Source organism: Dipodomys merriami, unplaced genomic scaffold, assembly GCF_024711535.1.
Source record: "Dipodomys merriami isolate MVZ:Mamm:240054 unplaced genomic scaffold, mDipMer1.0.p SCAF_5, whole genome shotgun sequence".
NCBI classification, from domain to species: Eukaryota; Metazoa; Chordata; class Mammalia; order Rodentia; family Heteromyidae; genus Dipodomys; species Dipodomys merriami.
In genome coordinates, this window is record NW_027206068.1 from 39,482,946 (window position 1) to 39,505,918 (window position 22,973).

General features: G+C 41.6%; 1 protein-coding gene across 1 annotated transcript; it reads left to right on the plus strand.

Moving 5' to 3' along the window:
* The first annotated feature begins 6,265 nt into the window (after positions 1–6,265).
* On the plus strand, positions 6,266–7,879 carry LOC138810194 (endogenous retrovirus group S71 member 1 Env polyprotein-like). Its single transcript, XM_069997363.1, has one exon. The coding sequence runs from the start codon at positions 6,266–6,268 to the stop codon at positions 7,877–7,879; it is 1,614 nt and encodes a 537-aa protein (XP_069853464.1).
* Positions 7,880–22,973: the final 15,094 nt, after the last annotated feature.

The following is a 22,973-nucleotide window of genomic DNA, read 5'->3' on the forward strand; positions in this document are numbered from 1 at the left end:
CTCTAGGTCCCCCTCTCCTTAACAACTTGACCCACCTTCATTGTTCTGTTAAAGACTGACAGACTAAACAGGTAGCCAGTAATCAGGCTCATGCCGGCCTGCTGGCTACATCCCGAGTTTACTATAAACTCCGCCTTTTTCACATGTATATGTTAAACTCCACTAAACTCCTTTGTGTATGTTTACCTTAAGCCCTTTACCGTTAAATTTGTGAGTCATTTTAAACCCAAAATGATAGGCTGGTTTAAACAGCCATTATGTGACAAAGTGTAACCTCATTGGCCATTGTGTGTGGTCTGGTATGACTGTGCAATCTTTTGGGTGTGTGACAATCTCATTGGTCACCTACGTGACCAGGCTTCACCTTGTGATTTTTGCCTTTAAAAACCTAAGCACGTGGGCCGCTCAGGGTCGCAGTATCAGCTCCTGAGCCTGTGCTGCGGCCCTGGCCGGTCAGTGTAGGAACCTTCTCAATAAAGTTGCTTCTTTAATAACAGCTATGTTGCGGTGGGCTCTGTCACTCCGGACCACTAGGTGGGCTTGCCTGCCTTAGTGGGGGCTCATCCGGGATAGAGCTCTTAGCAGCTCCAACCTGAGGGGGACCGGGACCCCCGGCTGGGAGGACAGTGTTCGGGCACTCGGCTGTTGGAGAGAACTTCCGAGGAAAGCCTCGAGGTAAGCGTGGTCGACCTAGGGAGAAAAGGCGCCAAAGGAGGCCAAAAGTAGAGTGAGGCTGGACGCAGCAGAGTCCTCTACGGCCGAGGTGGTCAAGGGACGCCTTGACCCCTCTATCACCAATCCTTGCTTGTGGGAAAATAGACTAAAAGGTTATATTTTGTTTTTGGGATCCCTTGTTCTGTGTATAGTTGTGTCTGTCTGTGTCTGTGCCTCCTGCTTTTGCTTCTGTTGGCTGAGTTTGTAATTGGATTTACTTTACAACAAACATGGGACAAAGTGAGTCCATTCCCGGGACACCCCTAGACCTTGTCCTACGTCATTTTAAAAATTTCCATAAAAAAGCAAAGGAATCGGGAGACCGAGTGTTTCCAAAAAAGCTAAAAACCTTTTGTCAGCTAGAGTGGCCTACCTTTCAGACCGGGTGGCCAGCAGAGGGTACTTTTGCTCTCGCCCAAATTTATCAGACCCAGGAAGTAATTTTTGGCTCAGGGAGATATTCTGACCAAGTCCCGTATATTGTGGCCTGGAGATATTTGGTAGAGGAGCAGCCCAATTGGCTCAAGTCTTATTTACCCCCAGGAAATAAGACTCCGTCAATTCTAGCTTTAAAAGAAAAACCTCCTCTGCCGAAGCCCTTAGTCCCACCGGAGGAAGAAACTGTGCCTCCCCCTTATGCTCCTCCTCCACGATCTCTTTACCCGCCTTTGCCTTCCACCCCTAAAGCGGAGGACGATCTCTGCTGCAGTCCACCGCACACACGGTCGGGATCCAGGTATGGCGAGGAGGAGGAAACCACGAAGGAAGTTAAGAAAGAACAGCCCAGAGATAAAGGAGGGGAAATGATCTTTAAGGAAACTCCAAAAATTCTTCCCCTAAAAGAAGTAGGTCCTCCAGAAGAAGGGCGAGCTCAGCCCCTCGTAGTTTACACCCCTTTTTCCTCTAGTGATCTGTATAATTGGAAAGATAGGAACCCCCCTTTTTCCGAAAAGCCTCAGGCCTTAATTAACCTCTTTGAGTCCATCTTTATAACACATCAGCCCACCTGGGCTGATGTCCACCAGCTTTTGCAGTTTCTCTTTACATCAGAAGAGAGGGAACGCATCTGGCGGGAAGCCTGGAAGTTGGTCCTCAACCCACAAGGACAGCCAACCGACGACGAAGGCCAGATCAGAGATGTTCTTCCTCTTGAGAACCCGCTCTGGGATCCCAACAAGACTGCTGGTAGGGAGAAGCTAAAGGTCTTTCGCCAGACTGTATTGGGAGGTCTCCGGGCGGCTGCTCGTAAACCAATTAATCTTTCCAAGGTAAGCGAGGTTATTCAAGGGAAAAATGAGAGCCCAGTTGCCTTTCTGGAACGTTTAAAAGAGGCTTATAGAACTTATAGCCCAATTGATCCAGAGGCCACTGAAAACCGTCGGGCAATAAATCTAGCTTTTGTGACACAATCTGCCCTAGACATCAGAAAGAAATTACAAAAGATAGAAGGTTTTGAGGGAGAAAATTTGACCAAGTTACTGGAAGTGGCCAATAAAGTGTTCAATAACAGGGACAATGAAGACAGAGAAATTAAAAAGATGGCTAGAGTTATGGTGTTGGCTAAGAGGGAGGAAGAACAGCCTGGTAAAGGAGATGAGTACAAGGGAAACAGGGAAAGACGCTGGGACAGAAAGCCCGGACCAGAAAGGAGAGTAGGGGGCAAGAAACTGGATAGAGATCAGTGTGCCATATGTAAGGGAAGAGGACATTGGGCCAAAGAATGTCCCAACTCTAAGAAAAGGACGGAGACCCTCACCTTAGAGGACTGAGGGGGTCAGGGCTTGACTTCCCTCCCCGAGCCCAGGGTAACCTTCAAAGTGGAGGGAAAACTGGTGCAGTTTTTAGTAGATACAGGGGCCCAATTCTCAGTTCTGCAGGAACCTCTAGGCAAAGTAACAAAGGACAAAATACAGGTGCAGGGAGCGACTGGAACTAGGCCTTATCCTTGGAGGACTAAGAGGACTGTGGATCTGGGGAGGGGGACAGTGACTCATTCCTTTCTAGTAATGCCAGATTGCCCCTATCCATTGCTGGGCGGAGACTTGTTGCATAAACTGAGGGCACAAATGAGCTTTGAAAGTGACCAGACTCAAATGCGCCTGCAACCCCCTGGGGAGACAAAGATTCAGGTGACTGTGCCCTTAGCCCATGAATATGTGCTAATGATAAAAGACCAGCAGAAAGCAAAAACACAGATTCTACAAGATCTAAGACAAAAATTCCCTCAAGTATGGGCAAAAGATAATCCCCCCTGGCTTGGCTGCTCGCCTTGCTCCCGTAATCCTACAGCTAAGAGCGTCAGCCCAGCCAGCACGGGTCAAACAATACCCCCTCCCAGCAGACGCTAAAAAGGGAATAAAAATTCACATTGACCAGTTAAGAGATACGGGCATATTAGTCCCCTGCAAATCACCTTAGAATACACCATTACTCCTGGTAAAAAAGCCTAGCACAGGGGACTATCGGCCAGTGCAGGACCTTCGGGAGGTAAACAAAAGAGTAGAAGATATCCATCCCACTGTTCCTAATCCATACACTCTCCTGAGCCTCTTGCCTCCAGGGAAACAGGTATATACTGTTTTAGACCTCAAAGACGCCTTCTCCAGCATCCCCCTCGCTCCAATAAGCCAACCGCTATTCGCCTTTGAGTGGATGGATCCTGAACATGGATTCCAAGGGCAGTTGACATGGACACGCCTCCCACAGGGATTCAAAAACTCGCCCACCATCTTCGACGAGGCCCTGCACGCTGACCTCTGTGAGTACAGACTATCCCATCCCGAAGTGCCTCTTTTACAATATGTGGACGATCTGCTTATAGCTGCAGAGGATGAAGAGACCTGCCGCCGAGCCACTGAAGGGCTTCTCCAAGCACTTCAGGAACTTGGCTATAGAGTCTCGGCAAAAAAGGCGCAGCTATGTGTGTGGAAAGTTACCTACCTGGGATATGACCTGATGGAGGGAAAACGAGCATTGTCGGAGGCTAGGAGACAGACCATCCTGGGAATCCCCACTCCAACAACCAAGCGGCAAGTACGGGAGTTTCTGGGAACAGTAGGTTTCTGCAGACTCTGGATTTTGGGATTTGCTGAAATAGCTAGGCCCCTCTATGAGGCTTTAAAAGGAGAAGGTGAAAAGCCCATATGGACTGAGGTAGAAGGGGCTTTCTAACAGTTAAAGCAGGCTTTAATGTCTGTGCCTGCCCTAGTCCTCCCAGACATAACTAAACCCTTTCATCTTTTCGTAGATGAAAAAGGGGGTGTGGCAAAAGGGGTGCTGACATAGAAACTAGGCCCATGGTATGGGCCGGTAGCCTATTTGTCCAAAAGACTGGACCCAGTGGCTTCCGGATGGCCTGCCTGCCTCCGAATGATAGCGGCGACTGCTTTGCTTATAAAAGACTCTGACAAGCTGACATTGGGGCAGGACGTAATTATAACAGCACCCCATGCAGTGGACAATCTCCTAAAAAGTCCATCTGACAAATGGATGACAAATGCAAGGCTCACTCAATATCAAGCACTTACTGCTTAATCAGCCTAAAGTGACTTTTAGACCTTCTAGTGCCTTAAATCCAGCCACTCTGCTGCCAGATGAGACTTCTCCCATTATCCATGATTGCTTCGAAGTGGTGACTCACCTCCATAGCTCAAGGCCAGACTTGCAAGACACACCGCTGAAGAAGGTTCACAGATGGCAGCAGCTTCATCCAGGATGGAACCAGGTATGCTGGGGCAGCAGGAGTCTCCGATAAAGAGACTATTTGGGCCGAGACACTACCTACAGGAACATCGGCCCAAAATGCCGAACTGGTGGCATTAAGCAAGGCCCTAACTCTGGGAAAGGGTTTGGCTGTAAACATCTACACTGACAGCCGTTATGCCTTTGCCATGGTACATGTGCATGGGGCAATTTATAAAGAAAGAGGACTACTTACAGCAGAAGGAAAGACTATTAAAAATAAGACTGAGATTTTAAATTTGTTACAAGCTGTCTGGCTCCCCAAGGCTGTGGCTGTCATCCACTGCCCAGGTCACCAAAAAGGAGAGACACTAGAGGCTTGGGGTAACTGGAGAGCAGACCAAGCAGCTCGGGAAGCAGCAAGGAAGGACCGAGCCCAGGTTCTCGTGAGTCTTCCCCAACCAGAATTGCCTCCAGATCCTTGCTATTCAAAAGAAGACTTACAACTCATACAGACTTTAGAGGATACTAAGAGGAGAGGACAATGGACTGTAACCCAAAATGGAAGACTCATTTTGCCCCAGACTCTTGGAGGGGCTCTGGTGCGTCAGATGCACCAGGGGACACATGTGGGAAAGACAAAGTTATATGAGCTAATTAACAAACAGTATTATGTGCCTAACCTAAACTCTATCTTGCAGGACGTGACTGGTAGGTGCGTAACTTGTCAGAAGGTAAATGCTGAAAATAGCAGAGGGCTCCACTGGGAAGGAGGGAGCGGGGAACTATGTCGGGGGCCATGTGGGAGGTGGACTTTACTGAAGTCAAGACAGGAAAATATAGGTACAGGTACCTGTTAGTATTCGTAGATACTTTCTCAGGATGGGTGGAAGCTTTCCCCACTAAGACAGAAACAGCTAGGGTAGTCACCAAAAAGCTAGTGGAAGAAATAATGCCTAGGTTCAGACTTCCCATGGCGGTAGGGTCAGATAATGGGCCAGCCTTTGTGTCACAGGTTACACAGCAATTGAGCAAGCTTTTGGGGATAAATTGGAAATTGCATTGTGCTTACCATCCCCAGAGTTCAGGACAGGTAGAGAGAATGAATCAGACCTTAAAGGAGACCTTAACTAAATTAACCTTAGAGACGGGCGAAGACTGGACAGCCCTCCTACCATTTGCCTTACTCAGGGCGAGGTGTACACCCTATTTCAAAGGCCTAACTCCTTATGAAATCCTGTTTGGGAGACCACCCCCATTAGGGCCCAAACTAAAAGATGAGGTTATTGCTGAAATCTCTAATCAAAAGTTACTCCAGTCCTTGCAGGCCCTACAGACCACGCAGCAAGCCTTATACTCTCAACTCTGTGCAACCCAGCTACCCACGCCTGCTCCTGGACACAACTTCCTGCCTGGAGACCTTGTGTGGGTGAGACAACATCAGAAGGAGGCCTTGTCTCCTCGATGGAAGGGACCCCACACCGTGATCCTTACAACACCATCAGCAGTCAAGGTGGACCGCATCAAGGCCTGGATCCACGCATCGCATCTGAAGGTAGCCAATCTACCGTTGGGGGACAAATGGACCGTGCACCTGGACTCGACAAAACCCTTAAAGACTTTTAAGACAATGATTTTATACCTTATAATCTTGGTAATAGAAGCAGGGGGCTAAATAATGCCCCACAATACACAGAGATACAGCTGGGAAATCCTCCAGCAATTAGAGACTAACACCGTAGTTAATGCAAAGCCTATTCAAAGGATAGAGGTATTAAGCCATGAAATTGTTCAGTTCAATGTGACAACATGTGCACTGGCTCCCGTTGATCCTTGTTATTCTTATAGCCCCTTTTATATGTATCCGAGCATGTCTTCATCTTGTGAACAGCCCGGACAGTACTACTGCTCATATTGGGGTTGTGAAACTATAGCTCCCTACTGGGAAAAAGATAATGAGCCAAATATAATTGTCGGGCGACTACCTCACCAAGAAGATGGTCTCCCTGTTACCATCGGAGAGGGTAAAGAGTCTGTGGGTCACTGGGAGCCAATCGGGAGCCTTCCATGTCGTCTTACCACAAGTGATATAATTAGAGGTGGTCATTTCAGAGATAGCATCAATCAGGTCTGCACACACATCTTTATAAAAATTAGAAACCCCCGAGACCCCCAGTGGAACTATGGTAGGACCTGGGGGCTGAGATATTATGAAAGTGGAGGGGATAGAGGAGGGCACTTCACTATCCGAAGAAGAGAAATAAAGCCTGAACCTAGGCCAATTGACTCAAATACAGTACTAAACTCCCATTTTAAGACTATACTACCGCCTGCTCTGAGCACCTCAATGAGCCAGAAACGAGCTGGTAGGGACCAAACGGATAGAGTTACTAACCTTTTCCTGCCTTTGGTTAGCTCTGTCTTTAACTTTTTAAATTCATCAGACCCGAATGTTACTCAAGATTGTTGGCTCTGTTTAGACCCTCAGCCTCCCTATTACCTGGGGATAGGTGCCAACCTCTCCATAGGAAAGCAGGACCAAGATGTCAAAAATGAAAGCTCATTTGACTCATGTAGCTGGGAAAAGGTTCCCAGGTTAACTTTAGGGGACATACGAGGAAAGGGTCTATGCATAGCAACCCCCCAAGATAACCGAACTTCCTCATATCGGGACTTATGTAAACAAATTATTATTCCTACTTCATTTTCCAACTTTCTCAAAGCTCCAAAAGGAATATGGTTTGCATGTGAGTCAGGACTCACGCCTTGTTTAAACTTAGCCTTGTTCAAAAACTCTACCTGGAACGAGTTGTGTATAACAGCCCATATTATTCCTAAAATGGACTATTATGAAGGACAAGAAGGATTTCAACACTTCTTGCCAGATGAGAGCAGAGCCAAAAGGGCTGTCCCCCTCCTAGCCCTATTAGTGGTAGGAGTAGGGATCATTGGCTCTTCAGCTCTAGGGGCAGCTGCACTGATCAAAGAAAGTGTAGATTTTGGTTCCCTTGCCACACAAGTGGACATTGACTTACGTCAGATGCGTGAGTCTATAAGTAGTCTAACTGATTCCCTCAACTCCTTGGCAGAAGTAGTGTTACAAAATAGGAGAGGGTTAGATCTTTTACTTTTAGAAAAAGGTGGACTATGTTTAGCATTAGGGGAAAAATGCTGTTTCTGGGCTAACCATACTGGGGTCGTTAAAAACAGCCTTGCAGCTGTTAAACAGAGGTTGGATGAAAGGGAGAGAAAGCGGAAGGAATCACAAGGATGGTATGAGACATTGTTCAATTGGTCCCCTTGGATGACAACTCTGATTTCAGCCATTGCTGGGCCCTTGATTCTTGTCCTCCTGATGCTGTTAATTGGCCCTTGTGTAATTAATGCATTAATGTCATTCATACAAAAGAGGATTGGAGCTGTAAAATTAATAGTAATGAGAACTAACTATGATTCCATCCCAATGGAAAAACTGAGTCAATGATTCGACTAAGGAACAAGTCAAAGGGGGAAATGAACTAGGCCCTGAGAGTAGACTGGAGCTGGGACAGCTTCCTTACAGGTCTTGTTTTTGTTTTAGGGATTATAGAAAAAAACAAAAACCTTGGCTCCAACCAGCCCAGCTCTTGGAATGAAAAGAATGCCTCTAGGTCCCCCTCTCCTTAACAACTTGACCCACCTTCATTGTTCTGTTAAAGACTGACAGACTAAACAGGTAGCCAGTAATCAGGCTCATGCTGGCCTGCTGGCTACATCCCGAGTTTACTATAAACTCCGCCTTTTTCACATGTATATATTAAACTCCACTAAACTCCTTTGTGTATGTTTACCTTAAGCCCGCTTTACCATTGAATTTGTGAGTCATTTAAACCCAAAATGATAGGCTGGTTTAAACAGCCATTATGTGACAAAGTGTAACCTCATTGGCCATTGTGTGTGGTCTGGTATGACTGTGCAATCTTTTGGGTGTGTGACAATCTCATTGGTCGCCTACGTGACCAGGCTTCACCTTGTGATTTTTGCCTTTAAAAACCTAAGCACGTGGGCCGCTCGGGGTCGCAGTATCAGCTCCCAAGCCTGTGCTGCGGCCCTGGCCAGTCAGTGTAGGAACCTTCTCAATAAAGTTGCTTCTTTAATAACAACTTTGTTGCGGTGGGCTCTGTCACTCCGGACCACTAGGTGGGCTTGCCTGCCTGAGTAGGGGTCTTCTTACTACAGTGTGTGGATGTGAACTTGTATGTGTGTATGTTTGTATGTGTGCACATGCATGTGTGTATGTGTACTTGTATGTGCGTATGTGCGTACTTGTATGTGTGTACTTGTATGTGTGTACATGCATTGTGTACGTGTACGTATATGCATACATGTATTTGCATACGTGTGCGCGCGTGCACGTGCACACACATATGTGCATGTGCGCACATGCATGTGTGCGTGTATGTACGTGTTTGTGTGTACAAAGGAGGAAGTAACAATGCTCAATAGGAAATGTACTCATTACCTTGCTTATGTAACTGTGTACAACATTTTTTATAATAAAAAATGTTAAAAAATGTTTCTTTACTTCCTCAGCAACAAATGCTTAAATTCTCTCTTGGAAACAAAATCTTTCAATTGACATCATCATCATGTTTGGTTTGTAATTACATGATTATAGGGGCTCACACACTCTGTGTGGATGGATACATTTCACTCTCTATCAATGATGCCAGTACTTGGCCATGTGTGATCAACACCTGCCTTTCTCTCCACTCTGGGATCTGAGGAGGTACTGAGAGCTTCTCTAGTGAGGGAAAGCGACACTCCAAGGTCTGGAAATGTCGGTGACTGCAGACTCAATCGTTGTGTGTTTAACCAAACAATTTCTGCTTGAAAAAAGTGTTTTAGGAACCACCATTTAGAAGAAGAAAATCCATAAAGACTGAAAGTAGAGTGTTTACTAGGGTTTTGGGAAGAGGAGAGAATGGGAAGTGATTGGAATGGCACAGGGTGTCTTACCCATTTTCTAGGTCTCAAGCATTCCCGTTTAGATTTACAAGGCCCTTCTTTTGCCCCGGGGGAACTCATGTTTCTTTGTGTAAGTTAGACAGGGGTAATGGTTGCTCAGTTTTGTGAGAGTACTAAAAGGCACTAAAAGACACTTTAAAAGGGTGAATTTTATTAGTATATAAACACATTTTTTTTGAAGTCTGTGGGCTGCCGGGCACCAGTGGCTCACGCCTGTAATCCTAGCTACTCAGGAGGCTGAGATCTGAGGATCATGGTTCAAAGCCAACCTGGGCAGGAAAGTCCGTGAGACTCTGATCTCCAATAAACCACCAAAAAACCTGAAGTGGCACTGTGGCTCAAGTGGAAGAGTGCTCGCCTTGAGCTGAAGAGCTGAGGGACAGTGCCCAAGCCCAGAGTTCAAGCCCAACGACTGACAAAAAAAAAAAGTCTGTGTGTTTATTTTTCAAATACACAAATTTAAGTGTGTGCTCAAATTAAGTGAAAGGGCAAGACATTCTAAATCATTTTTCCAAGGCAGAGGGAAGAGCCTATGGCTCTAGACTTATTGATCTAATACTTCTATGAGGTCAGTGGGCACACATCTTCTATGTGGGTAGTTTTTTTGTCTCTTTGTCTTTTTGTTGTTGTTGTTTTTTGGTCAGTCATGGGGATTGAACTCTGGGCCTGGGCACTGTCCCTGAGCTCTTCAGCTCAAGGTGAGCCCTCTGCCCCTTGAGCCACAGTGCCACTTCCGGTTCTTTAGTGGTTTATTGGAGATAAAGAGTTTCAGGTCTCTCCTGCCTGGGCTGGCTTTGAACTGTGATCCTCAGATCTCAGCCTCCTGAGTAGCTAGCATTACTGGCATGGGTAATTTTTAAGTTAGACAATGGTGATGCTTGTATAGTTTATAAAAAGTTACTTGAAAATTTTTTATCTTTAAGTATCTGTATAAATGAGTTGCTATTCAACAAAGTAGCACATGAATGCAAGGAATCTTGATCAATGTCACCCCTTTTATCATTGCCTCTCATCTCTCCCAAACCCACCTTTCCTCAATTATCTTAATTTTGTAGAATATGCATTGCATTTTATGACTTTGTGTAATTTTGTGGATCTACTAAAATCTAGTAAAGCAGACAATTATCTGCTAATTGTGTTTCAATTTATAAAAGTAAAAGGTTAGACACAATTATATATATAGCATATATATATTGTCTTTTTATTTGCACAAAAATTTACATACATGAATGTTTGTAGCATCACAATTCACAATAGCATCAAAGTGTAAACAAACCAAATCTTTATGAGTAAATGAGAGAATAAAGCATTGCATATCCATATGATGGAATATCAACAGTGAAAAGAAGTGAAATCTTGAAACATGCTGCAGCAATCTAAACATTGAAAATGTTGTCACATCAAAGAAGCCAGTTACAAAAGGCCACATATTGTATAATTCTATTCATGTGAAACACCCCGAATAGGCAACATAGACACAGAAATTCAATTAATGGGTGCCCACAGGAGAAATGGAAATAGGGAGGGAATATTGTTAAATTAGATAGTAGTAAAAATTTCCCTGGTGAATATATTAAGATATAATTGAATTGTGCACTTTACTTGGGTAAATTATATGGCATGCAAATTGTGTTTCAATAAAGCGATTGAAAAAAGTTTTAAAAAATACACATGTAGTTATAAAATGTTGGGACAAAGATTAAAGACAGTCTCTTTGAAAAGATGAAAAGGTAATTCTCCTTTTCTTTTCCAACTTCATGATTTGTAGCCAGCATTTACCACTGTCTTGAATCTAATATAATTAACTCCTTTACCCATTTTCTAGGTCTTGAGTATTCCGTTTAGATTTACTTGGCCCTTCTCTTGCTCCTGAAGAACTCGTGTTTCTTTGTGAATGTCTGTCTCCTCACAGAATTTATCAAATCCATGTGGATTTTTTGTTCCATGTTATATTGGAATGAATTACAAATGTGTTTAATGCCATCTTCAAGTTTTGGAGTCTTTAAATAAAAAGATGTGCCAAATTAAACATTCATGACAGTCACCAGCATCGTTGATTCAGCCAGGAGAGTATCTGGTTGTTGTTATTATTCAGCTCCCTCTTCATGAAATTGTTTTTCCCTAGTAACTAGGTTGTTTTGGCCATTGTTTTGACTTTTAATGGCCTTGAGTGGAATCTTGTCAAATGTTTAAAATTATAGCACTTCCTAATTCATTCAACAAACATTTATTGAGTGCCTACTACTGCCAGACATTTTCTGTTTCTAACCAACAGTAAAGAACTCCAGTTGATTAATTGTGAGTTTTCTCTTACAGACACTGGTAAGAGTACTACAAAGATTTGAATGGGAGTCATTCAGTGCTGGTGCTCCAGGCTGATAAGCCAGTCTACCTGCTGCTGAGTAACAGACAGAAAAGAACTTATTCAGAACAAAGTTATTGGAGTAAATTTTGTTTCTTTGCATGTGTAGAATGTTTTCTTCTTTTTCAGATTTTTAGCTGTGTGTGTATATGTGTGTATGTGTTGTAGAAGATAGCGTCTGTGAACAGCAGAAAAGTCTTCTTTTTCTTTCCCAACATTTTCATGCTGATGATTACTTGTTTTCTAGACTACTATGTTATATATATATATATATATATATATATATATATATATATATATATACATATATACATATATATGTACACGTGTGCTTGTACATGTATGTATATATACTTATGTATTTAATGACCTACACAGGACCCTTTGGAGTTAGACTGTTAGGAGTTTCCCCATGGTTCTTTTGTGACTAAAGACATGAAGTCAGGGAGGTTGTATGATATGCTTGCTCACTCAGAAGTTCAAAAGTTGCCAACGAGTCCCACCCATAATTCAACTTGACCTCTATAAGTGAGGAAGACTGATAACCAGTATCCTCAAGTTTTTAGATCAAACTGTAATCTAATCGAACGTGCCATTAATGAGGAAAGAACCCCTTCTGGCTCTTTGCTCAGTGGTATCTGAAATTCCACTTCATCTCCATATGTCGGTACATATGTTGACCAAGGTTAAAAAGAAAATCAAATCTTTTCTTACTGTTTGGGGATGATGGAGTTGGTCAATTTATCTCCAAGGGCTGAAAAGGTAAACTTAACCTCTGGTTTTGGGCACGAAAACTTCAGAAATGTCTGAATTTTGTTCATGAATATTTCACAATGTTTATCTGTAGCTAGGGATTAAGCATGAAATGATGTATTTATTGGAAATGATAGTTTTTTAATGTACACAATAAGAACAGACTCTTCATGTGTCAATGAGTTTTTTTTTTTTTTTTTTTGGTCGGTCATGGGGCCAGGCCTGAACTCTGGGCCTGGGCACTGTCCCTCAGCTCTTCAGTTGAAGGCCAGCGCGAAGGCTAGCGCTCTACCACTTGAGCCATAGCACCACTTCTGGCTTTTTTTGGTTATGTGGTGCTGAACCCAGAGCCTCATGCATGCAAGGCAAGCACTCTACCACTGAGCCACCTTCCCAGCCTGTGTCAATGAGTTTTTATTTGGGTAGTTTAAATGTCTGTCTGTACATAAGTGTTGTATTTGAAGTCATTTTCGTGCTAATGATTTATTAATTTTGAACAGCAATTTTAATATTAATTTTAACATGCCAAGAACTCTTGTAAGTAGTTCCTTGGCTTAGTTAATTCTTACAGTGTGAGACAGCCTCTACAAACTTAACACAATGTAACCTAACTGATGTGACATAACATCATGTAACATATACATGAGAAAACTGAAGCACAAAGAATGAATTTCTTGACCACAAACCCGTGCATTAAATGCACTATTGCTTTCTGTTCTACTTAGGCCCCACATTATTTTTAAGCTCAGTTCTGCTTGTGTGCCCTGTTCATCAAATTTGTACTAGTAACTCCTCAAACATGAGGCTTTTGAGAAGTGATTAGGTCAGGAGAATAAGCCATAGGAAATGGGCTTGGTTATTCCCTCCACAGCAAGAAGAAAGCTGTCTGCAAACCAAGGAGAGGTTCTTCACCACACCAGGAGATCAGCAGGCATCTTCACTTGAATTTCCCAGCCACATGAACTGTGAGTAACAGATACTGTGAGTAACAATAACATCACCACCCAGTGATGTTTTTGTTATCATTAAAAACACACATGTGCACACGTGTGCGTGCACACGGACACACAAATACAATTTCCTCCATATTTATCAAAAGTAAATAGTAAGCCAGGTGCTGGTGGCTCACACCTGTAATCCTAGCTACTCAGGGGGCTGAGATCTGAGGATCATGGTTATAAGTCAGCTCAGTCAGGAAAATACTTGGAATTTTTTTTTAATTTAATTTTATTTTATTTGAGAACATACTGTACAGAGGGGCTACAATTACATGGACAGGATAATGCATACATTTCTTACCAAGCATTGCAGCCTCCTCCTTTGTTTACCCTTCACCTCCCTTCCCAGCCTCCCCCCTCACTCCACCCAATTATACCCCCCTCTCCCCCCCACACCGACATTGTAAAGTTGGTTTTGACATGACATTTTGTACTTCTCATTGTTGCAACAGGTTCACCTGAATCCTTAAATGACTTGTTTGTCCCCATCTCCTCCACATGTTATACTGACATCAAATATAGTGAAAGCGGGGGTTACACTGTGGGGGAGGGACATGCAAAGCAACAAAGAAATAATCTTATAAATGCGTTAGAAACACATGCATGAAAGAAACGAAAACATTAAAATACACATTTAAGGGTTCATTTTCCTAACATCACATTATCTGACCTTTTCCGCTTGACTCATACCTATACTAGATATTGCAAATAAGGGAAACCATGGGACCTATGCTTCTTTGGGCTTGGCTTACTTCACTTAATATAATTTTTTCCAAACCTTTCCATTTCCTAACAAATGGGGAAATGTCATTCTTTCTGATGGAAGCATAGAATTCCATTGTGTATATATACCACATTTTCTTGATCCATTCATCTACTGAGGGGCATCTGGGTTGGTTCCATATCTTAGCTATGGTAAATAATGCTGCAATAAACATAGTTGTGCTGGTAGCTTTAGTGTGGTCTTGTTTGTAAACATTTGGGTAAATGCCCAAAAGTGGGATTGCTGGATCATAGGGGAGCTCTATGTGAAGTCTTTTGAGGAACCTCCATACTGCTTTCCAAAGTGGTTGAACAAGTTTACATTCCCACCAACAATGAAGTAAGGTTCCTTTCTGTCCACATCCCCTCCAGCATCTGTTGTTGTTAGAGTTCTTGATTTTTGCTGTTCTAACTGGAGTGAGGTGATATCTCAATGTTGTTTTGATTTGCATTTCTTTTATGGCTAGGGATGTTGAACATTTCTTCATGTGTCTATTGGCCATCCTTCTTTCTTCTTCAGAGAAGTTTCTCTTTAAGTCTTTAGCCCACTTATTTATTGGGCAGTTGTTTCTTTGAGGATTTGTTGTTGGGTGGTTTAATTTTTTGAGTTCCAAGTATATTTTAGATATGAGACCCTTGTCCATTGTATGGCTAGTAAAGATCTTCTCCAAATCGGTGGGCTTTCTATTGATCTTGCTAGCTATGCCATTTGCCCTGCAGAAGCTCTGCAACCTTATGCAATCCCATTTGTCCAACCTTTCTTTGATTTGTTGTGTTTCCGGGTCTCTATTCAGAAAATTTCGGCCTGAGCCAAGGAGACCTAGGGTTTCTCCTATTCCATCCTGTAATGTTTTCAGAGTGTCTGCTTTGACTTCGAGGTCTTTGATCCATTTGGAGTTGATTCTGGTGCAGGGTGATATATAAGGATCTAGCTTTAGTTTTCTACATGTAGTTAACCAATTTTGCCAGCACCATTTACTGAAGAGGCTGTCTTTCTTCCATTCTATTGTTTTAGCTTCCTTATCGAAGATTAGATGGCTATAGGTCTGTAGGTTCATTTCTGGGTTTTCAATTCTATTCCATTGGTCCTGAGGTCTGTTCTTATGCCAATACCAAGCTGTTTTGATTACTATGGCTTTATAGTAGAGTTTGAAATTTGGTATTGATATTCCTCCAGCAGTGTTCTTTCCATTGAGGAGTGTTTTTGCTATTCGGGGTCTTTTATTGTTCCATATGAATTTTTGGATTGCCTCTTCTATTTCCTTGAAGAATGAGGGTGGAATTTTGATAGGTATCGCGTTGAATTTGTAGATAACCTTGGGAAGTATTTCCATTTTCACGATGTTAATCTTGCCAATCCAGGAGCATGGGAGGTTTTGCCATTTTTTAAGTTCTGTGTTGATTTCCTTTTTCAAGATTTTAAAGTTTTCATCATAGAGGTCCTTCACTTCTTTAGTTAAGCTAATTCCTAGGTATTTTATTTTTTGTGGGGCTATTACAAATGGAGTTGCTTTCCTAATTTCAGCCACACTTTTCTCATTGTTGGCATACAGAAAAGCCATTGATTTTGGGGGGTTAATTTTATAACCTGCTACTTTGCCAAAGTTTGAATCAGCTTGAGTAATTTGGGAGTGGAGTCTATGGGATTCTTTAAATACAAGATCATGTCATCTGCAAAGAGGGAGAGTTTTATTTCTTCTTTCCCTATTTGGATCCCCTTTATGTCTGCATCTTGTCTTATTGCTGTAGCTAGGCATTCTAATATTAGATTGAAGAGAAGTGGAGAGAGTGGGCATCCTTGTCTTGTTCCTGAGTTAAGAGGAAATGGCTTTAGTTTTTCACCATTGAGTATAATGCTGGCTGTAGGTTTGTCATATACAGCCTTTATTGTATTGAGGAATGTTCCGTGGATTCCTAATTTTTCCAAAACCTTCATCATAAAGGGGTGTTGGATCTTGTCAAATGCTTTTTCTGCGTCTATTGAGATAACCATGTGGTTCTTGTTCTTGCTCCTGTTGATGTGATGAATAATATTAATTGATTTGCGTATATTGAACCAGCTTTGCATCCCTGAAATGAATCCTGTTTGATCGTGGTGTATGATTTTTTGGATGAATTGTTGAAGTCGATTGGCCAAAATTTTGTTGAGAAGTTTTGCATCAATGTTCATCAAAGAAATGGGTCTATAGTTCTCTTTCTTTGATGAGTCCCTGCCCGGTTTTTCCTTAGTACTTTTTATGTTTTTGTATGTTTTTCTATTGTAAAAATGCTGTACAGAAGGGTTACAGTTACATGAGCAAGGTAATGAATCCATTTCCTATCAAGCACTATTGCCTCCTTTGTTTTCCCCCTACCATCCCTTCCCTCCCACCTCTACAACTATTCCCCCATCCCCCCCTGCTGAATTTGTAAAGTTTGTTTTCAACATAGTGTTTTGTATATCTCATTGTTACAATGGGTCAACCTGCATCCTTATTTAAGCATTTTGTTTTTTCCCTTCCCCTCCCAGAATTAGAGAAGTGGATACACAAGATGCAGGGCACTGACACCAAATACAGTGAAAACAAGGGTTATATCGTGGGGGAGGAACATACAAAGCAACAAAATCACATGGTACATTATAAATATGTTCGAAACAATAGCAAGAAAGAAAAATGATATTTGTGTCCCTATCTTCGGGTTCATTTCGCTCAACATCATCCTATATGGTCATATGTACATAACTTTTGACCTTTTCTGCTTGTCCTAAACATATACTGGTTATTGCAAATAAGGGAAACCATGGGACCTATGTTTCTTTGGGCCTGGCTTACTTCACTTAATATAATTTTTTCCATGTCTTTCCATTTCCTAACAAATGGGGCAATGTCATTCTTTCTGATGGAATTCCACTATATATATTCCATTTATCTACTGAGGGGCATCTGGGTTGGTTCCATATCCTAGCTATGGTAAATAATGCTGTGAAAAATAATGATATCCTATCTCAGAAAAGGTATTGTATTATAGCCACTATTCATGTTGGGCTGTACTTGAATCTATGCAGAGCACTTTACATTCATTATGAAGTTTATTATGTGAGAAATCACATTAAACCTAAAATACAGATGGGCTGAGTAAAGCATCTTGTCTCTGGTCACCATCTTGTCAATTACCAATAATAATTGGCTGATTCAGAATTTGGAGTCAATTTTGTCCAACTAAGATCTTTGCTATTCTCTCTCTGTGTCTTCTCTGGCTCCACAGGGGAGTATAATTTCATTTTTTCCATATTGTGCTTCTCTTCCTCTTTACCATTGTCTTTTCAATCACTCTTACTCAGAAGACTTGATAAAGGACAGAGAAGCAAATGTTAAATAGCTAGCCCTTTGTCATCATCTTGCGTTGTAGTAAGTCTAAACAATGGATCTGTTCTTTCTACTTCAGTTTCTTATCTAACACTACATTTTCTTTTTACTGTGTCCAATGTAGTCTTTTCAAAAGCAATATATTCCACATCCATTTGAAAACTGCTACCTAAAACTTTTCATAGGCAGTTGATCTAGGTCAATCATAATACTCTTGGCTATAGGAACTAGTTAGTTCAAGTTAGCATATAGTTGAATGGATGATCTCAATACTTTTGGGCAAAAAGAAGACACACATACACATAGAAGTATGTGTGTGTGTGTGTGTGTGTGTGTGTGTGTGTGTGTGTGTGTGTGTGTGTGTGTGTAGACAGATAGATAGTAGATACACAGACAGACACAGGCAGACAGATAGACAGACAGATAGATGATACTATAACTAGAGCTCTAGACCAACTTCATGAACTCCACATCTTAGGTCCAGCCACTTGCCTTTATACCCAAATAAAGAGACAAATAAATGGAGGTGAAGGACAGAGAAAGATTTATTATTTGGCATAGGTATGCCATGGGGAAGAGGCAGTCCATTTTGTGGGGTATTGACATGAGCTTTAGGTTTAAATAGAGGAAGAACTAGGGATAGAGGGAGAGAGGTATAGAAACTTAAACAGTCCCAGGCAAAAATGTAGCCTGGTTGATTATTACCACAGTTCTGGTTCTGTGTGTGTGTGTGTGTGTGTGTGTGTGTGTGTGTGTGTGTGTGTGTGTGTGTGTGTGTGTGTGTGGTCATGGGGCTTGAACTCTGGGCTTGGGCATTGGTCCCTCAGCTCCTCAGCTCAAGGCTAGCGCTCTACCACTTGAGCCACAGCACCACTTCTGGTTTTCTGGTGGTTTATTGGAAATAAGAGTCTCAGAGACTTTCCAGCCCAGGCTGGCTTTGAACCAGGATTCTCAGATCTCAGCCTCCTGAGTAGCTAGGATTGCAGGCGTGAGCCACAGGCACTCATCCAGTTCTGGTTCTATGAGAAATTCTGGAGACGTTGTTATGGCTGTCATCACTTGAGGGCTGCAGTCTGGTTCCCATGAGATGATTCCTCCTGCTGCAGGATGGAGCCACATCATTATAGGTAATTGTCCTCACTTAGGGGATAATCTATCCTATTAAGCTCTGTTCTTCCTTTCCTTGCGGGTAGTTTCAGTTTCTCATCATAAAGATAGTATTGTTCTTTCCTGTCCTTCTCAGAATCCATGGTGATTACACGGGAGAAAGTCGAGTAAAGGACAGCTTTCATTACATTTGCAGTTTACTTATGGGTCCAAGTAAGAAGTATACATTTTAGCAAAAGCAGTTTCTAAGTATCTGTTATCGAACCAGAGATCCCTAGTGTGTAGAGGTCATATAGAATCAAGTAAGTCAGACAGGTGTTTGAGAATGAGTAGCCAACTGGGGAAGTCAAGAGCCAGAGTACAGCATCATGGAAGAAAAAAAAGAGAGGCAGACTATTTCAAGGCAGAAGTGGTCAATTGTATCATATGCAGTGGATAGGCTAATTGAAGTGAATTCAATAATTAATGGAATGGGGAAAGGATAGGCTTATTTCTAAATGAACTCAAAACCCCTGAATATCCATATTCGGAAGAATAAGACCCTTATATAACTTAATACAATATTAACTCAAAACAGCTTAAAGAATTAAAACTACCAGGAGGAAATATAAAGGAAATAATTCATGATGTAAGTCTGGCAATGTTGTTCTTTTTATCTGACACAAAAACTATAAGCATGCCCAAAATACACAGATAGGGTTACTTCAAACTGAAAAGCTTTTGCACACAGCAAAGGAAACAGTCAACAGACCGAAGACAGAATCAACTGGAGAAAATATTTACAAACTCTTTATGTGATAAGGAATAATAGGGCGATAAAGAGTTAATATTCAGATAAAAATATTCAAAATAAAATCAAAATAAAAGAGTGGTTCATAAAGTTGTAATTAACAACTTACTTCAGGTAAGTTGTTTTGTAAAAAGACACAAACAACTTGCTTGGTTTAAGATAAAGATGACCTTGGAGGATGGGAGAGAGAGACATGGAGAGAGAAAAGACTAGAGGAACTCAGAGAAAGGAGGAGAAAACTCCAAACACAAAGACTGACAATTGAGAATACAGGCCTGTCCCACAAAAGAATAAGGGGGCCAAATAGGCAAAAAAAATGAGAGGAAAATTCCATATAAATATTTTTATTTTTTTCTCCTTTTTTTCCAATCAAGGCCTGGGGATACAATAATATAGTTGTCTCATTCCTACCAAAGCCTAGTGTCTTATGTTTTTTTAATAACGTTGTTGCAAGTAAATAAAAATATTACTTAAGTGATGTCCTTGTGAAGTATTCCATAGATATAAACACATAAAAACAAATTTCTTGGTTAGAGCAAGCATGCCCATTCCAATGGGCCACATTTTGGATTACATAGGAGAACCAGGAGTATTCTATAATTATGATTATAGATGTAATTACTAACATTTGGAATCTGTTTGCTTGAGTAGATCGGATAATTACAATATCATGTTAAATAGGCTGAGGTTCAAATCTATAAAGGGCTGAGTGCTTTGCAAGAATAAAACCTTCCATGGCTGGGAAAAAGTGCATTCTTAATGTGACCCAGGTATGTTTGGAACATAAGGAGATGCAGGGAGGAGGCAGGCTGGGAGGGAAACATTGCGGATTGCTTTATACGAATGTCACCTCAACCAGGAAAATCAACCCCAAACCACAGCCCAGTTTATAGCCTTATCTATGTCCCAAAGAACAGTACTTTTTTTTTTTGGCTGAGTGCCATCTTACTATTTTATCTCATTGTGAAATAATACGTTTCTTGAAGAAGACTCAGCAAACCCTACACTTAACACTTTATTGTGCTTTCAGAGCATTCTGATGCTAAGACAACCCCACACGAAGATTTTCGGAAGATTTGTTGAGAAGATTTTCTGCTGGCCAACAGAAATCTAATTTGAGTCAAACACATAACAAAATTATCTAGTAGCTACATTTTCCAGAGAGAGAGAGAGAGAGAGAGAGAGAGAGAGAGAGAGAGAGAGAGAGAGAGAGAGAGAGAGAGAGAGAGAGAGAGAGAGAGAGAGAGAGAGAGAAGAAACATGGATGCTGGCCAGTGTCAGTGGCTCACGCCTGTAATCCTAGCTACTCAGGAGGCTGAGATCTGAGAATCACAGCTCAAAGCCAGCCCAGGCAAGAAAGTCCATGAGACTCTTATCTCCAGTTAACCACTAGAAAACCTGAAATGGTACTGTGGCTCAAGTGGTAGAGTGCTCACCTTGAGCTGAAGAGCTGAGGGACAGCGCCCAGAGTTCAAGCCCCATGACCACAGGAAAGAAAAAAGAAAGAAAGAAAGAAACATTGATGTAATGAATTTAAATGTATTTTCTTAAATGTTATGTAAATGTTACATATACTTAACATATGCATTTTACACTTAATCACACTCTTTGATTGGACTAGTCACATTTCAAATGTTCAGTAGTCACATGACAGCACAACTCTAGAGAATCAAGAAAGGTGAGGTGATGGTCACAAAATTCAAAGTCACAAGTCACACGTATATATCAAATTATATATCTACACACATACATATATATTCATATATACACATATATGTATGCATTCACATGTCTATATGTTTTTTATATTCATCTCTATCTCTATCAATCTATCGATCTATCAATCTATCTATCTATCTATCTATCTATCTATCTATCTATCTATCTATCTATGACTTTGTCACTGTTCTGCTCCAAATCCTCCAAAGGCCTCTTGTCCCACCTGGAACAATTGGAATGAGGCTGTAGATAGCACTGTCTCTGCTCCTTCACTGACTTCAATAGCCTTCCAGTTTCCCCTGCTCCAGGCCTTCTTGTTGCTAGGTCAGCTTCAGAAACTTTGGTTTCTTCAGCCTCAGATGAATCCACTTATGGCTGAAACCTTGAATTAACTCAGGTTTTTGCTGGACTATCATCTTAGAAAAGCCTGTGATCATATGAAAATAGCTTTCCTCTCTAACTAGCTTCGTACTGTACCTTTTTGGTGTTCACTGCACTGAGTACTGAAAGAACACAGGAATGTTAATGTTTGGTGATGTGTATCTCCTCCAGTGGAAAGTGAGGGCTTTGCTTTGTGCACTGTTGAATTAGCAGAGCTTGGAACAGTTCCTGGTACACAGTAGGCTTGCTGAATAGATGGGTGAGTAGGGTTTATTTTGTGCAGATCATTTGAAGGGCCCAGAACAATATTTAAGAATTTGTTCCATTTCTAGACTATTTGCTGCCTGCCTTAATTACTTTGAATAACTGCTTACCTTCGTTCCACCTAAGTTTCCTTATCTGAAACATGGGGATGTTAATAATAGCATCACTTCACAAAGCTTGTTATTTTAGGATTAAATAAAATGAAATGTTTAAAATACCACCTAACCCATAATAAAATCTTGCGAAATTTTGCTATTATAATCTATTCAATAGAGTGTTTCCGCCTGCATGTAATCTACCTACCCTGGTGCACAGACGTTGTTGTAGTCAGGGTTTCTAAAGTCTGTGCCTCTCCGTGTGATCCCATGCCTATTTCAGTTACCTTTCTCTACAATACTGTGCACTCTGAACATTCTCTTTTCTGATTCCCACACTGAATACATTTTTCTACTCTTTACTTTTCCTCTTCCCTTGGTCACTAGGACAATTAGTCTATTCTCCACTCTCTTCCCCCAGGCTTCACTGTGTCAAATAAAATGCATAACATTTACCATCTTAACCATTTTTACATGTTAAATTTAATACTATTAAACATCCATAATTTTGTACAACCCTTGCTATCATTCGAATTTATAATTCTTTTGTCTTGCAGAATTAAAACTCTATATCCATTGACTAATAATTTCTTCCTGGCTCCTGGCCATCAAGTTCCGTCTGCCTCCATGCCTTTGATCACTCTAAGTACCTCGCATAAGTATAATCATACCACATATGTATGAGCACTATTTGTCTTTTTCTATCACACTAGGCGTAATGTCCTCAAGGGTCAAGCACATTGTAGCATGTGTTAGAGTGTTTTTCCTTTTTAAGGAAGTGCTATCATACTTTATGCATTCATCTGTGAATGGACATTTGGGTTGTGTGGTTGGCACACACTTTTCATCTTAGATATGATGAGAGATGAAAAGAGGAGGACCATGTTCCAGCACATGCCATGATGGGAATCAAGACCCTACCTCAAAAATAACTAGTACAGGAACGGGCTGGAGGAATAGCTCAGCAGTAGGGCACTGTCTAGTAACCATGAG